At 40.0% G+C, this 17,288-nt stretch overlaps 2 protein-coding genes across 3 annotated transcripts; both read right to left on the bottom strand.

Moving 5' to 3' along the window:
• Positions 1-4,208: 4,208 nt before the first annotated feature.
• On the bottom strand, positions 4,209-7,437 carry fbxo36b (F-box protein 36b). The gene is made up of 4 exons (XM_044220374.1): positions 7,251-7,437; positions 6,419-6,527; positions 5,367-5,539; positions 4,209-5,087 (listed from the first exon to the last, which is right to left on the bottom strand). Exons 1-4 carry the CDS (start codon positions 7,344-7,346, stop codon positions 4,590-4,592), a joined length of 876 nt encoding a protein of 291 aa, XP_044076309.1. The 5' UTR covers positions 7,347-7,437; the 3' UTR covers positions 4,209-4,589.
• A 517-nt stretch (positions 7,438-7,954) lies between these two features.
• Positions 7,955-17,101, bottom strand: agfg1b (ArfGAP with FG repeats 1b). Of its 2 annotated transcripts, XM_044220372.1 has the most exons (12): positions 16,747-17,098; positions 13,769-13,862; positions 13,380-13,495; positions 12,563-12,701; positions 12,294-12,450; positions 12,004-12,111; positions 11,229-11,370; positions 10,927-11,006; positions 10,730-10,822; positions 10,356-10,514; positions 9,703-9,797; positions 7,955-9,518 (listed from the first exon to the last, which is right to left on the bottom strand). In XM_044220372.1, the coding sequence occupies exons 1-12, from the start codon at positions 16,911-16,913 to the stop codon at positions 9,459-9,461; spliced, it is 1,410 nt and encodes a 469-aa protein (XP_044076307.1). In that variant the 5' UTR covers positions 16,914-17,098; the 3' UTR covers positions 7,955-9,458. The 2 variants fall into 2 exon arrangements, with proteins under 2 accessions (XP_044076307.1, XP_044076308.1); XM_044220373.1 differs by lacking the exon at positions 12,004-12,111 and having other exon boundaries at positions 16,747-17,101.
• Positions 17,102-17,288: the final 187 nt, after the last annotated feature.

Genomic DNA, 17,288 nt, shown 5'->3' with positions numbered 1-17,288 from the left:
AGGTAACAGTATAGCATTGCTTGTTAAAATCAAGAGTCAACACAGAGACTCAGAGGATCAGATCAGTGTGGCACCAGAGCTCCTTTCTACTGGTTGGTTTAAAAAAAGCTATGACCTCAATCATGTGACAGAACTGAGGTTAAACCGAGGACCTGTGATGCACCTGATACCTCGCAGTGATACTACACACACAAGAGCAAAGCCAAAAGATTTTAGGCAAACAGAGATATTCTATAGTCTCATTTTATTGTGATATTGGTATTAGACCACATAAATATATATATACTGGATTATACTGTATATACTATATGTATTAAGCCAACATATGCATTTCACTGTTGCAGCACTTTACTGAAACCAGACAGGTGGTCTTTTTACACATGCAATGTGATGAATTGGCATTTTACTTCCTTTGTTGCTTTTGGCAGTAACCCTTCGCTATGGTGATGTAGGCTAATTCAGTAAGATAAACCTCGGATAATATTAGCTAATCCTTTCTCAAATGGTCTCAAGCTGTCAGTGCCCTGCACAAGATCAAGGGCTTTGTGCTTGCCGTCAGACTCAGACCCTTTGATTTACAAAAGGCCAGGAAGACACCCACACAGAGCAACCAGTGAGGAAGTTGGTAAAATGGAATCAGGTCACAATTTCCTCAGCGAAATGTTGATTTTGGTTGGATTTGTCCCAAAAGGAAAAAAACTACCAGTTACATTGAGGAAGGAAAGAACAGAATTACAAGGCGAGTTTAGCAGTGATCGAGAACCTTAATACAACTTACATTTTATTTACTAATATTTCCCCTAACTATAATTTAAAATTCTAAATTTTAGAGAAAAAGAGGCGTCAAGCCGGTTAAAGACCCCTGCCATAAATATCAAATATGTCAAATGTCAATCATGTTGTAAATGGATCATAGTGTCAGTAAAGCACTTAAGCCTCCTGAGTGGATGAAAAGAGGCCATAGGTTTCATCTTTAATCGGGTCAGGGAAGGTAGAGAGACGTAAACTGAGAGCTCACACGTCACTCAATGGGTTTCCCATTCATTTAACAGAGGATCCCTGCTGGGCTGGGTAACTGTCATCGAAGGCCCATCACAAATGAATGTATTCTTTCAAATAATATGTGTGGAACCAGCCTGTTGGACAGACTGTTGCAAAAAGAAACATGGGATTAAGTGATACAGCGGCGAGAAGGGAGATTAAGACAGTTAATGATAAATCAAGTGGATGTACATACATGCATAAGAGTAATTTCTATTACTCTTCTTCTCTACTCTGTTTTAGATGTTTGATCTTTGAGCAGCCTGCTCCTTTAACCTTGGAAGGATTAGCCTGGCCTAAAGAGGGAGTAAAGGTTAAGATGAGCAGAGCATTCTCATCCTATCGCCCACATGGTCCGCTACGTGGTCTTTACGTGGTCTGGCTCCATCCTCTTCTATACATTCTCAAGCTTTCCACAAAAAGAGACAGTGGACGGAAAATATTCCCAGTAGAGCAGTGGGAATTAAATAGAAGGAGGTGGGAATACAATAAACTGGGATTTTTTTGGGGGGCGGGGGGTTGCAGATTACAAATCAAGTAGATAGAACCTGCTAAAACACAAAAAAACTGGTCTGGTGTAGTGTCTACGGAACTGCAATGTGTCAAAATGTTTCTGCTCTTTCTCAATCAGCATCAAGAGAGGTATGTCATCTAGCTTTAAAAGAGGTAAAGGAGGAAATTAAATAACCATACATGTAAATACAAGACAACCACGTGAAAAGATTCAGTAAATAGTTGGATGAAAACACAAGCAGGAACACTAAAATGAAGTGGGCCTAGGCCTAGGGCCTTAAGCAGAATTTGAGGTTAGGGGTGGCCTCTCCTCTTTTCTGGAGTTGTACTGGAGAGGCAGCAACCAGGTGTGGCGTTACTTGGCAGATGAAAAGGTCTTCTCGTTGTGATTGCTTCGCACGAGACAGTCAGTCTTCCTCTCTCTTGTTTGTACATATGGCCATTAGAGAAAAGCAGGTCAGGTGCTGCAGATGGCTCGACATGGTGCCTTCACAGCAAAACTGGAAGACTTAAACAGTCATTCTGCAAAGGACTGGAACAGCTAGAGGGGTGTGTTTGGAGCGATTGGCCTCCCTGATCTGAAACTGGATACTGAGTGACCCTCAGAGGAGATGGGCTCACCACCAGATTACCATCTGGCAGTGAGTTAGATCAGATAGCAGGTTAGGTGTGCAAAGTCTGTGGTCAGAAATTTGTGCTTGTCTGCAACCCAAGAAGTCGCTGAGGAAAGCTGCCCAGCTGAATAAGGATGTTCATCTGGTTAGCATCAGGACCTCCAGATTCAGTAGGGTGGCACAGATAGGCCACTAAACTACTTCAGGTGACTGAAGTAGTTTAATGGCAATGGAAGATGACTTCTAGATGGTCTTCTGTAATCATTCATCCACCTGGCAGAACCCAGCTATTTTCAAAAAGGGTGAACTGCTGCCCCTAGCTGGGGATATTTTTCAGAGGTAGTAGAAGCACTCTGGGGAACTCCTAAACTTTACAGATATGCCCTCTGGACGGGAAGACCTGAAAGAATTCAAAGAGTCACCAGCACAGACTACATGCAATCAGAATTTGTGGTGAAATGTCCCTTTAATGAGCTACAGTGCAGGCCAGTAGCACAGGTGGCTGCCACTCACTTCTGACTAATCCCTGCTCAAACTGTCTCAAGCTCACAGTGTTCTTCCTAAAACCATTTAAGTTAAATCTACAAGTGCAGGTCCCCAGCTAATTCTGGGATATATGTGGGGAAACCGTCATAGTCCAGTTTGGTTTATGTTTTTAATCACTGCTTTTCTAGCATTTCAAAAAATACACTTTACTGTGAGACTTTGATTTTGTTTTCAACCTAACAGAAAATTCAAATCTCACCAAGGACAGAAAAAAAAATCTCAACTGTCATATTTGCAGACACTTAGAGCATATCAACATAAAGCAAAGCAGGACAAACGGGAAGGCGATGGAGAAAGACACCGATGATGTCAGTATGAGCTGAGCACAGAGTGGACCATTAGCACCAGCAGCTTGTGCCCCCTAGCGGACACATTATCTGTGTCTTCTAGGAATCCAGATCATGTAACTGACCCACTTGTCAAATAGATAGAAATACCTGCTAGAAAGTTCTGTTTTTATTTTCACAAAGCAAATTTTCTTCCTTTTTCTGCCTACAAGACACCTTTTTGTACAAGTTCTGAAAATTGTGCACTTTTTATTTGATTAATAATTATAATTAATTATTATTAAAGCAACATTAACATTATTATTGATCATTTCAAAACATCTTTGTTCACCCCTATGTTTTCTGTGCTTTCTGTAACTTTAAACCTACAATCATACTACTACACCTACTATCATACATCTACAGTATGATAACACAAATATGGAGGGTAAATCCACATGAATTTGGGCAGTAGTTCACCAAATGCATATGTAAATCTTTATGATCAATAATAGCCTATCTATTAGAACAATTTATACCAAGTTCTAGGTAAATATTTCTTTCTAGTTTGTAGGAAAGTGTGCATTCAACTACTGGATCTGGAATATCCTTACTTACTGCTGGTACTGGGTTACCCCTTATTTGTATCGAACTGATATAAGTTTATTAGGATACCTATGGAGACTAAAGCATACAGTACATTAATGCCTCTCTAATAATAAATCCGATTTTTTGTATTTGCTGTTGTTTTCCTTACTGTTATCACCAATTAGACATCATATTTTGTGCACTTTGTACTGGTATTTACCAACACAGCACTGCAGATACAGTGAATACATTTTACTTATGAATTCTGTTGTAGTTGTTAAATATTCATTACGTTGGGAACAATTAAAGCACTGTGGCCAGCTTAACCCCCCCGCTTTGGTTGTATGCCTGTCTCACTGTGGAAAAATAAAGCTAAATCTAAGAGCTGAAAACAGAGAGTGAGCAAAAGCAATTTTGAACTGCTCCTGGTTAAGTCACCTGCCAAATGGAACAAAAACAATAATTTATCATAACTTCCTTATTACAGTACATACATATTAGTTATTGTAGCCACCCAATCAAAGTGAAGTGTTTAATTGTTTGTGTCCCCTCAGGTAAAGTTGAGTCTCATCCTAAAGTGGCAAGTAGTTACTGAGGTTTTACTCAGAATTAGTTCACGAATGACAAGCCAGACAGCAGAATTGCTTATTAAATTTATATTAAATCAACAACTTACAATATTGTATATAACAACTTGTATATTACAATGAACAATTATTATCTACTACAATGTCCTGTTATATTTTTGTATTGCTGTTATTAATGTACACAAAGTCAGAAAAGTCATGGCACAATGGACATACCAATGAAAATGTCCCCAAATATCTTGTAGATTAATGACAACTCAATAATCATATCAAAACAAACGTGATTTTTTTTTTTTTATATTTGACAAATAAAAGATAATATTCTTCAGATAATCAATACACAACTCATTTTAGGATGGGGGAGGTGTATAAATGGCATATCAATATAACAGTAAGCTTGAAATACAGGACTTGTGCAATATTTGACAGAAGGATTAACTCAGTCTTTTGTCTGGCTCTGCACTGCAGTCTCCTTTATCACTGCTCAGTGCACTGTTCTGCACCGGTGTTTCCACCACACAGTGATTTATGTCCTCCAACAACTGGCCAGGCACAGGCACTCTGGAATCAGAGCCAGCCTCTGGTTCGGGGTTAGGGTCAGGGTTAACATCACAGCAAGAGCTGGTGTCGGTGCTAAGGCTTAGATCTGAGATAATGCCAGGGTGAGATTCCTCCTCAAAACCAGATGTTCGGTCTGTCTCTGAGCTTTCATCAGGAGATTCCTCTGCCTTTGTATCTGGGACAGAGACCTGTCCTTCCTGTGGCTCCTCGGTCTTCAGCCTCCTGCGGCTGATCAGCTTCTGCAGCTGTAGCTTGCTGGTGAAGAATATGCTACGCCAGCCGACCTCAAGCGCCAGAGATGCCACTTCAGCCGAAACTGTGTTGCAGCGCCGCCGCACTGCCTGTTCCCAAAACTCCTCTGATCCACATAGCTGAGGAGCAGAAGTGAAAAGTATAAGAAATACTACAATAAACATAAGAGCTGATTTGTTGTATTGATTTAATTTCCAATTTATTTAAAAAAAAAATCTAAGAATAGAATATTACTTTATATTTAAAAACTGATGATTTATAATTATGTATTCACATGAGAGACAGACAAAAGACCAACTGTGCTGTAGTGAAACCTTAAATAATAGACTTGATGTTTCTTATTTTAGGATACAGTTCATTTTAGGCAGCATCTCTCTTTGTGTGTCTCTGGAACTCACCTGCCTGAACCTGCGTGACGTTCGTCCAAGCTGACCCACATCTTCTAGTTCTAGATAATTTATTATCCGCAGAAGTAAGGAGTCAGACAGGTGCTCCAGATAATCATAACAGCCTTGGCACAAAGCCTTGGCGTACTGCAAGATTTGACGACCGAAAACCATGCTGACCTCACCTGGGAAGAAGCCCATTATTTTAGCTGTCATCCATAGTCATTCAGTTTGTTCTCACATACAATATTCACAAGACATAATCTGAAAATAGAGTGATTAACACCTAAAGCACTGTATAATAAAAATCATGCATTTCTGTACAGGTCTACTGTAGACAGAACATACTAAAAAGTGTGCTATATATAATCTTCTAGTCTTATCGAAACCTTGGCTAATTAAAGCCTTGATGATATGTACCTATCCACAGGAGCTGGACAGAAAGTATTTTAAAAATATTTGTATTGTAATGTTGTATTTAATTAAAATTGACAGGGAAGGTGTACTCTTGTCAACATTACTTTGCAAAACAGACATAAACCTGTGAACTGCCCAGTACTTACTGGCACAAAGCCACTATAGAGGCACCACCAACAGCTTTTTTTGAGGGTACTCCATGTTTGAATTACCCCTACCATATACCAATGGGGAGCCACACAATTTACAGATCATAGTAATAGACCTTTTTCACAGCAGACATTTTGGCATGTCATAGCAGGAGAAGCACAGGGCTTACTAATAACATAAACGATTTCTTCTATTGAAGTGTCCCAGTAAGCCATGACAGTGTGACACTCTGCCAGCATGCACAATAACAGGACCCTGAAACTACAGCAGCTCAATGGAAGTTAGCCATCATTAATTTCATTATTTACACCTGTGCTTTTCCCGCTATGAAGTGTCTAAACGTCATCCGTGAAAAAGGCCTATTAACCTCTCCAGTTAAAAGTTGCATCTAAAACAAACTAAATTGAGGTGGCAGATAAAACGGCTGAGAAGTTAACATGCTAAGATCTATGTGATGCGTTCAGCTCTAGACACAGTCCTAAATATGAAGTCCTTACTATGCAGCAAAGTGTCATCCAAGAAGTCCTGGTGAGACTCCCTCAGCTCCCCAGGCTTGGAGTTCCTGTCTACAGTTCTCAGAGATATCTTCCACCATCTCCATATCACCTGGAAATGACCATTCAAAGGATCATTGGTGTTACAAATAGTTTTAACAGTAGGCTATGAAAACACACAGCTTTCTTGTTGAATGCATTGTTTTGTTTAACCCTCCACAGTATAGTATATTCATTTAACGTTACATATAATAAAGAAAAATGAACTGTAAAACAGTCTAGCTAATGCATTCATCCCCCAGAGTGAGCCAATGACTTGGAATTCTTAGATTAATGGGGATAATGTTGGAGCTATACAGTCCTAATTAACAGCAGGACAGTAACGTTAACGCTACACTGATTTAAATTAACCTAGGACATTTCAGTTTAGCGTCAACGCTGTGGTTTCTGATGCCAGTGTGCATTTATTTTCTGTTGCTTTTCATTATTTAATTAGTTGACTTTATCTTACTGCAGTTATTCTATTCAAAGCACTATTGAACTATTTTTGTGAAGTACAGGGACAGGGAAAAAATATTTCTAACTAAGTAGTTAGCAGCAAATAGAAATTGCGTTAAATTATTCGCTAGCTAACGTTAATATGTTCTGTGGTTGTGGCAAGCTTAGCTAACTAGTTACCGTTAATGTTAACGTTTGGTAACGTTAGGTAGTTTAAGCTAGCAACGCTGAGAGAAATTACGTTACCGCCAATGAGCAGTACCCTTTTAAGATTGCAAAAACTTGTAGTTTTTACCCAGAGTAATGACATTTCTTATCAAAAAATATCAATACTTACATCTGACTTGGTGACAGCAAAATAATAAAAGTTGTTATTGGGTGGAGGGCCCCGTCCAGAGATTTCAAACAACGGGTCTGTTAAAAGGGACGCCATGTCAAAGTTTCTGTGTTGTCAAGGCAACAAGGCTTTCTCAGTTGGAGAAGACTTTGAGGTCCAATTACACGGGAAGAAAGTTAGTTTTAACCAAATGAAAATTATATAAAGAAAACCGTATGTAACACAATAGCGAACAGGCCATTCTTGACGAGTTTGATATTCTTGATATTATAATTTATACATACTCCTAATATACACACAGATACATGTAGCTAGGGGTATACACCCAGTTGCTTATTAACTACACTTAAATATAGCTAAAGGTAATGCAGTCCAATACAACAAGCCTATAACAAATTCTACCTTCATGAGAATTATAGTGCTTGGTTTTGTGTTTATGTTCATTTTGGAGGAGTTTGTGGCATTGTGTTATACTGAGTTGTTTCTAATATTTAGCCTACTCTCATTGTTCGAAATTAGGTGGAAGAGATATTAGTAACATCTATCTGCTGAAAGTTTCAAAGGAAAATTACCATTCTAACCTTCACAAAAGGTAGGCTTAATTGCACAGCTGTTGTATTAGTCTCAATTAGTTTTAGCTGGGTGTACCTAATAAACTGGTAAAGTGTTGGAATAAAGACTAAGATGATTACACAAACTCAAAATTGTAGTTAAAAATCTTTTAATTTATTTATACATATATTTATATATGTACACATTTACTTACCTATTCTTGTAAAGACAAGAAACACATTGTCAAATTCACTGTTAGTCATTGGTGGCACAACTGAGACCCTATTTCTCCGGAGTCCCAGGCTGATCCAGTAATGTAATAATCCCGAAATGAATCTGTTCTTTTCCCTTGCCTTATTTTAAAGCAAACTGAAGGGAGATCAATATTTCTCCTCATCCTGTTCTTCACTCCAAAAGCTTTTTAAATCAGAAGGCAAAGAAGAAGACAGATGTCAAGGGAATGTGGTGAATACAACATAAACATTTCATAAATATTTTATTTTCAAATGTTAATTTTTTGCCTAGACAGGGTCTGGTAAACCTGTCATTCCCTGTCAAGAGGACCAGTCACCTGCAACCATGTGAATAACTACGTCACTTGTTTTGAGGCAACCCAACTTGGGTCACATCTACAAACCTGAAGCTTTCTAAACAGTCTTTCTTTTCATCTTTACCATATTCATAAAATATAGTGAATATCTGAAACTTGCTCCTCTGACATTTTCAACCAGCAGGAGAGAGGTTACTGAGTATATTTAACAATTTTACCAATGTTTTATAGAGTAGGTAGGGTAACAGGACAAAGAAATAGTCATCTTAATGCCTGCACTTCTCATCTATTTCATTCATTTGTGCTCTAGTAGACACACCTTTACCTGGTGGGCTAAAACATCTAAGTCTCTGCTGGCCTCTTATTTAAGGAGCTGCCCTTGGCTTCAAACTAGCCCCTACTCTTTATTCACAATTTCACAGATATTGGCAATATTTAAAAAGGATGACTAAGAGTCCAGGATGCCCCATAGGTGTCCCATATACCTGCTTGGGACATTATTCTAATTTAAAAAGAGGTGGGTTTGGTTGCTTTGGGTTATAGGCAACTTGGATCTGGATCTGTAAGTTAATAAAGCACATTTTGCACCTTAGTGCTAGTATAGTAGCAATTATGCTAAAAAAAAGAAATCCCTTTTGAAAATGAAATACCTGCATCATCATGGTTGCTTCAAACCACAGATCAAGGATTTGGATAGAACCCTGTTAATAATCTTAAAGTGTATACCCTTACCTAAGTAGATAGTTTGTAGTGGGGTTTTTTCCACAAGGTGTGTGTATACTCACCCATGTTAACTCAGTCCTTGTTATACATAACATGTACTTAATTGTGATTACAAATGATGATATGCACAAAGCTTAGTCAAACTAAAAATAAAAAGCATATAATGTATTGTATATAGTCCAAACAGTACATTTCCCCCCATAACAGTCCCTTAGTCTTCAATATAGTCCTTTGCACTCCTTCATAGTGTTGTAAACTTTTTTTTATGAAAAAACAAAACAAAGTCTTTTTTTAAAAATGTACTGCGTCTAATTGCATGACGGAATGGGTGCGTTGAATATGTGCTGCATGCTGCCCTCTGGTGGCGAGGACTGGGAGCTGTGCTACAGGAAAGGGTTGGTGGATGAACCCCCTGAAGGAAATGACCCAGCTGGGGCTCCCGCCTGAAATGAGTGAGTCAGCATTCAGATTTAAGACACCAACAGAAAACATTACTGCTGTAAGACAATTGTCCCTTTCATATCAAATGTTTTAAATAATGTTTTCAGTGAAATCAATCAGTTCAATTGTTTTCTTAAGCGGACAGTCTTTAAAAAGTTGGGGACATGAAAGACAATTAATGCTCACCATGAATGGGTTATTGGACAAGCCAGGTCCAGCCATGGGCTGCCCAAAGGGCGTCATGGAGGGCTTGTTTTGACCGTAGACTGGGAATGCAGGGCCTAGGGGTGATACAGGGAAAGGGATTTACAACAGGTTCAGTCTGCTCTCTCAAGCAGTTAAGCAATGTGTAATATTTCATTGCAGCTGTTATATCAACAGGCCATAAAGCGCAGGCTATAAAGAGTCAAAGAAAAACAGTGTTTTTTTACAATTAACTAAATTATGAGATTTAATTTTTGAAAATTCTAAGGGACTGTAAAGAAGAGAGCCAAGCCGCAGCGTGTCAGATTGCATTCAGGTGTGAACAGAGCCTTATGAGTGATGTCAGATTTGTTCATTGTGTTTCTGGTCCAGAGCTTTGTACAGAGAAGAACCCTAAAGCTTTGCACCCTAAATGCAACCTTTTATCACTGTGCAGTAGCTGCCACTGACATGTCACACTTTTAATTTGCTACAGCAAGACTTAAAATGAAATTCCCAATGCAGAGGGCCATCATGTAGATGAAGATTACATATAATTCATGCCAAGGAAAATGCTGCATGTGACCTAAATCACTGACAGGTAATGCACAAGTGGAACAGGGTAAGAGGACAGAGGGATGTGGGAGGCCACTAACCATTAGACTGAGGGTGGTAGGCCCCAGGTTGAGAGTAAGGGATGGGGGCCTGGCCAGGGAATTGCTGCTGGAAGTTTCCGCTGAAACTGGTCGGCAGGCAGTAGGAAGACGCATTCCCAAAGCCGGCAGGCATGCTCATAGAGCCAGTACCAAACGAGGCTACAAGACACACGCAGCATGGGTATATACAAATGCGCGCACGCACACACACACACACACACACACACACACACACACACACAAGGAGTACATCTAGATACTTTGGCAAATCACAAAGCTACTTGGCAATGTAACTGGGTTACATCAAAGTAACACAAATGCCTAAGTGAAGAATGCGTGTTATTAAATACACTAAACTTTAACTGCGCACATACCTGCAGAAGGAGCTCTGCCATTGGTCTGGAAAGGGTTGGTGGCCATCTCTGGGGCAACGGCGGCAGCAACAAAGGGATTTGTGGATGGGACGGCTAGAAGAAATACAGGAGTAAGTTGCAAAATGAGTCTTTGAGCTACATGTGAAAATGTATTTTCATCCTGTATGCATCACTGTAGTAGTAATCACTATTACCACCTCCAAAGCCAGGCTGCATGCTGGGTAACACAGGTGGATTCTGGGCTGGTGATGAACCAAGCACTGGTCCAAATATGTTCCTGGAAAGAAAATTTATGAACTACACCATTTTACCATGTGAGGAACATTATTCAACAACACACGTTGCACAATGAATTAATCAAATTCATGTAGTATTCATACAGTATTTTTCCAGACTTTCCAGGTGCGCAGAGGAACCCTGTGTAGGAAATGAACTGTTTCTGGTGAACATTTATGAGCAGTGTTATTACAATATTAGTGTGCGTGTGCTAGTCTCTTACCCTTGCACATTGCTGCCTGTGGAGACAGTGACGCTAAGCTTGTTGTCCAACTCAGCCAAAGCAGCATAGCGATCCTCTGTGCTCCCTGTGTGGGACTGGGTGGGGACGGCACTAGACATTGATGGGATTGGCACACCTCCCCCTTTCAAAAAAATTTTTTGTAAAAAAAAAAAAAAAAAAAAAAAAAGATACTCAAAGATCAAGTGCCACATGCATATAATTGTATCAATTACTTCATAGGCTGCTCACACACACACGGAAAAGACAGCTAATTTTTTTTTTTTAACTTACAACTAAGACAAAGGAAACACCAGGCAAATTCTGCTGCTACAATTAAAAGTTTCAGGGAAAAGCTTTGTATTTTCTAACATGTGCACAATGTGAGGTTTAGGGCTAAATGTCCACTGGGTGTCTCCCTTCACAGCATTTCTGAGATTACTTTCTTAAATTTATTCAAACTGAAAGGATGTATTGGTGTGTTCCCAACATTGCTAACAACTTAACTAGTCTTAAGTGCTCACTGCGCTGAGCATTACTTTTAAAAACCTTTAAAAACTTGTCCAAGAGAAATGTGCTCCCATCATGTTTTCAAGAGTTGCTTAGCAACAACAGCAGTGACGACCAGCACATGCTCTAAGCATCTATAGAGCATTGCTGGATACAGAAAGGGCTTGCCCAGTGGACACAGTGGATAAGAAATTAATAAGAAAAATACTGGAGGAGAGAGTGAGTGTGTGGGAGGGTGGAGGAAAGACAATGGTGGGTAGGGGGGTACCTGATGAAAAGGACTTTGAGGGGGGTGACGTGCTCAGATGGGATGGAATTTCAGTGTTTCCAAATGCCTCAAAGTTGGCAAAGTTGGTATTTGAATTACCCTGAGGTGCTGCAGCCATACACAAGGAAAAATTAACATAGACAATGAATGTGGAAATAAAAACAATGGCATGGCAATGCATGGGATGATGACAAACCAAAGGCTACATACTGCTAAATATCTGTATTAATCTGTATTAGTCTGAGTGAAATGTTGGACCTTTTAGGACCTTTGAGAGAAAGCTATCTTACCTGACTGGCTTGGAAAATGTGCAAAGTTGGCAAAGTTGGTAGAGCTCGAAGTTTGAGTGGGTGGAGCAGCAAAGATATCTCCTCCTAGGTCCGAGAGCAAGTCAAACTTCTTCTCCTGGGCAGCGCTGTGAGCCTGGGAACGACCTAGCCCTGGAGACTGGGCAGTAGCCGGAAAAACAAGAGGGTTAAAACTTTTCTCCAACCAAATTCCAGAAGACATCATAGATGATCTAATGGGCAAATGGAGGCTCAGTGTACAATTCTGTTACCTGGCGCAGTGGGGTCTTGTTGAGCTGCAGGGTCTTGAGGGGTTGGACTTCTGGGGTACTACCAGTGCTGCTGGCTGAGGAGCCGGACACAGAGGCCTGGACACTTACTACTGCCCTTGCCTGGTCTGGAGGAACATACCTAGGCATTCAGGAAAGAACATTAAACGAAGAAAGAAAAGGGAAAACAGAAACAGCTTTTATAATACATAGTGAACATTGTACAACAAAGGGGTAATTATTAAGTTGACTGATCTGATTGGGATAAAGGAAGTATTTCAGTCTTATAAAATGGGATCTTGCTTCATAAAGCACAGAGTTTAAAAGTTGTGCTCTCTTTCCACCAACACTGCAGCAAAAGAGGAAAGTGACACGTAGACATAGGAAGTCCTAGACAATGAAGAGCATGCTATCAAACTAAAGCATATGGTTAACCAAATCCATAACTGCAAAATGTGTTTTTGGCAGAGATAGCCACATAACTCTCAGCACTCTTTTGCTTTAAATCACAGCTGATAATAACAAGCCTGCACTACTGAATGACCTGCAGAACTTCTGACATTGGCGTTTTAGCACTCTGAAGTATTTATTACCTTTCCAACTACAATATTTGAAGCAGTATGCACCCACGTATAAAACATTGCTTAATTCAACTATCCATTTATACAATGTGTATCCACAGGGTGAAGAACTGAAATAAGAATGGTCATGAATGTTGGTTTGATCCCAATGTGATCTTTTAATAATAAGTAATAAGTAAATCCTATTTACTTAAATCTTATCAAACAAACAAACAAAAAAATCAATTTGTTTATGTTACCATCTTTTCTTTTCATATTTTTCCTGAAGGAACTCTTTTACTTTCTGTGGCTCTCGGAAATCTGGAACAACCAATGTCCTGTCGTCATAGAGGCCCAACCAGATGTGTTTACAGACCTACAGGGGGGCAGAGGAATGAGGAGAGTGGGAGGTAAGGAGGGGATTGGGGGTGGTGGCAAAGCCGGGAGAGAGGTGAGAGAAAGCAAAGGGAAGGGGGAGGGGATGACGAGAAATGGGAGAAAACAAGTAGGGAGAGAGGAATGCCAATAAAGTTGACTATGCAGGGTTCAGAAACGTGCCACTTCTGAATCAAAACCAGATAGCCATGACTATAAAAATAGTGTTTAACAATGTGAAATATGGTCCTTTGTTGTAAAGTGTGCATGATACCTCATTGCTATGTTTCTGTAGGAACTCAATTTCCTGATGTGTGAATGTGGTCATAGAGATGGACTTCACTCTGTGTGGGGGATTCAGTCCTCGCCTGTGGGTGGAGGAGGTATATGTTAGAACAAGAGAAGCAGGATGCAACCCAATGCTGTTCATGTGATATGAAACAAGCAAACACAAACCCCAATTACAGATGCACTGATACATTTTCTTTTCAGAGTGAATACATGCACGAGTATTTTATGTTTGGGACATGGAAACATGAGTGCAAGTATGAACATTTGACAGACATTTATAAAATGCAAAAACATCACATAGAAACATTTACTGCTAGTTTAACGTTTTAAAGACCAGTGACCTTACGTTTTTGCTCGAAATCTCAAGGAATGTAATTGTAAATTAATTCCCTAACATCAAAATAAAATGCACATGTTAACTCAGAAATATTTGACTGTTAATTTGATTAGAAATTATCTAGACTTAAAAAGAAATGGCCAAGATTGTGCTCACTGTTATTATACTGAGACTTATAGCAGATCCCAAATACACTTCATGTTTCATTGTTTTAAAACATTAAATCACAGTGAAAGTAATTAAGATTTTTTTTACACAGAAGAAATCCTTGAGTGTTAAAGTTAAAACAAATATATAAAGTATTTGAAGTTTGTGACTTACAAAAATGATACTGTAACTGGTGCAGCCAGCTGTTCTGAGAAGTCACATTATGAGCCAAATTGAAATCACCTGTGTGTAATCAAGGTGTGACGTGACTTTACATACACTTGTAACTGGATGGTGCAACAGCTAGTTGGTTGGCAAAAGCAAAATCATGAAGACAAAGAAGCTTTCCAAACAAATCTGTGACAAGATAACTGAATTATTGTTTGTTCATATAGCACAAAATCACATGATTGTGCCAAGAAGGCTCAACACTGTTTTTTTTGTTTTTTAAATGGGTGTAAGTCTGCCTCAAGCAGGCAATTCTCAAAATCTGAGGGTCTGTGCAAGAGGGACAACAGCAAGGAAGGTCACCGAGACAACTCCAGAGGAGTTTTTATTGCGGAGACACAGTGCAGTCAAAAACTGGTGCTTAACCAGTTGCGGCTTTATGGCAGATTGGCAAAGATAAAACCGCTGTTGAAAAAAAAGAAAAATCACATGACATCTGGGCTAGTGTTTGCCATAAGGGATGTGGGAGACTCTGAAACAAAGTGGAAGAAGGTTCTATGGTCTGATGAGACCCAAGCACACCATCACTACCATGAAGTCTTGTGATGGCAGCATCATGCTCTGGGGATGCAGCTGCAGGCCATAGAAGGCTTGTGTGGAGGTTGAATGTAAAGTCAGACACTCAAGACACATCCTGGAGGAAAACCTGACGCAATCTGTAACAGGAATGGCTGAACACCAACAATGTTACTGTCCTGGTGCAGCCAAGGCAGAGTCCAGACCTCCATCCAAACCAGAATTTATGGCAGGATTTGGAAATTGCAGTTCACTGCAGTTCAGAGCTTTTGCAAAGAAGAATGAGGAAAACTGTAGTGTCCAGATGTGCACAGCTGATAGACATATTCACATAGACTCAAGACTGTACTTGTTGCAAAAGATGCCTCTAATAATGACTTCAATACTTGTTTAATCACCTATGTTGCATTTTTATTTGTACTTAATTTAGATGATATGGGGGACGTTTGACATTTAAGTGTCACTTTTTGTTCATCAGTGTCACAAACACCCAATTAATCCACTGTGATTTAATGATGCCAAACAATATATAAGAAAAACGCCCAATGAGGTAAACACTTATATATATATATATATATATATATATATATATATATATATATATATATATATATATATATATATATATATATATATAATCACCCAGGCATTCAAAAGTTAGTTGTAGTTATTTCCCCAATTTAACTTTTCCTAACTGACCTTATTCTGTACAGTTTAATAATGGATATGGACACAGACTCAGACTCAACTGGAAGAAATAAGCGACCTTATCGGAGTCATTTTAGCTAAAATGTTGATAATGTTATATGCATACTAATACATAATACAATGCAACGTGTCAAGATCCTGATAGTGGAGCCACACACACACACACACACACACACACACACACACACACACACTACTAGCTTACAATTAAAGGGTAAATACTGTATATACTGCTACAGTACACTAGCTGGATGTAGGCTTGCCACACCTTCCCTGACAAGAAAAACACATATAAAATACTGACAGTAAGATAAGCAGAAAATGTTTGCCTCTATATGAGCAACTAAATGGGCTGTGAGTAGTTGAGATATTGCATAACACAGGTTCATTGCCTAAATCCTGGTCATGATTTCATAACGTTTAGATTTTCTGAGGAACAAGAAGTGGTTTCACCAGACAGCAGCTAAAAATGACCCACTGCCCCACTTCGTCTTTCAACTAAGTTACAAGTTGAGAGACCAACCTTGCTCCTGCTCATCTAAAGGTGTGTGTGTGTGTGTGTGTGTGTGTGTGTGTGACTTGACTTGTCGGAGGTCCAGCCAAAGTTCAACTCCAGGTGGTTCCCCTTTAACGCGCAGTTTTTAAACACGTTAGTCAAATATTTGACTGTTAGGTATGTAACGTTTAACCTGCGGTTGGGCGTGCTAACCTTGACCACACAGGCAATAAGCCACTGAGGCATCCCTCACACTCAGCCCACATGTATCTGTAACGCCACATCTTATCACACTGGAGTAATGCTGTAAACAAACCAAACTGCCGACACTACCCGGCCCAACCCAGCGGCCTCGGGGAGAACCGAGGGTAGCGTTACCTGTCCTCACTTTAACGCTAGCTAACGAGCTAACGGTACCGCCAAGTCAGTGGTGGACCGCACAAATCCATGAGCGACAGCGGCGCTTTGTCCTTGCCTGGTGGACACTGTAAACAACAAGAATGACACTTTGGCCCCAAATGAAACTCACAAGATCCCAGAGCAGGTGGTACAGACGAAGGAGCCCACTGTCATGTTGACATAGGTCGGGCCGCGCTGGTCGCAGTCGAAGCATTTCCTATTCGCGGGCCGGCTAGTCATTTCCCGGAGCATCTTCAGATGAGTCTCCTCTTGCTTTCGCTTGGCACTGGTCGCCATGGCCGAAACAGCGGGCTGGTATCACCGGGGAAGAAGTTTGGTCAAGGGACCCGGAACAAGGCGGGTGTCTTGGGGGCAGAGTTGTCGCGTGCGTCGGCGGTGGCCGGGCAGACACCACCTTGCTGAGAGGTCTAGCGAGGAGACTGGGCGACTGACAAACTACTTCTTCTACACGGAAAAGGCGAGAAACGGAGCAGCTTCACAAGCACAGGCGCCATCTGTTGGTTTGGAATGATGCCTCGTATTTTGATGAAAAGTAACTCTCTTAATTGGAAATATTTCAGAAAAAAATTATTGAATAAATGGTGCTATAAAAACACTACACTTGTACAGTTTGCAGCGTTTAACCCAACCCAAACCCAATCACAACTACCA

The sequence above is a fragment of the Siniperca chuatsi genome, linkage group LG13, assembly GCF_020085105.1.
Source record: "Siniperca chuatsi isolate FFG_IHB_CAS linkage group LG13, ASM2008510v1, whole genome shotgun sequence".
Taxonomy (NCBI): domain Eukaryota; kingdom Metazoa; phylum Chordata; class Actinopteri; order Centrarchiformes; family Sinipercidae; genus Siniperca; species Siniperca chuatsi.
Note: the sequence above shows the minus strand (reverse complement) of the source record. Positions and strands in the feature narration are given on the sequence as shown.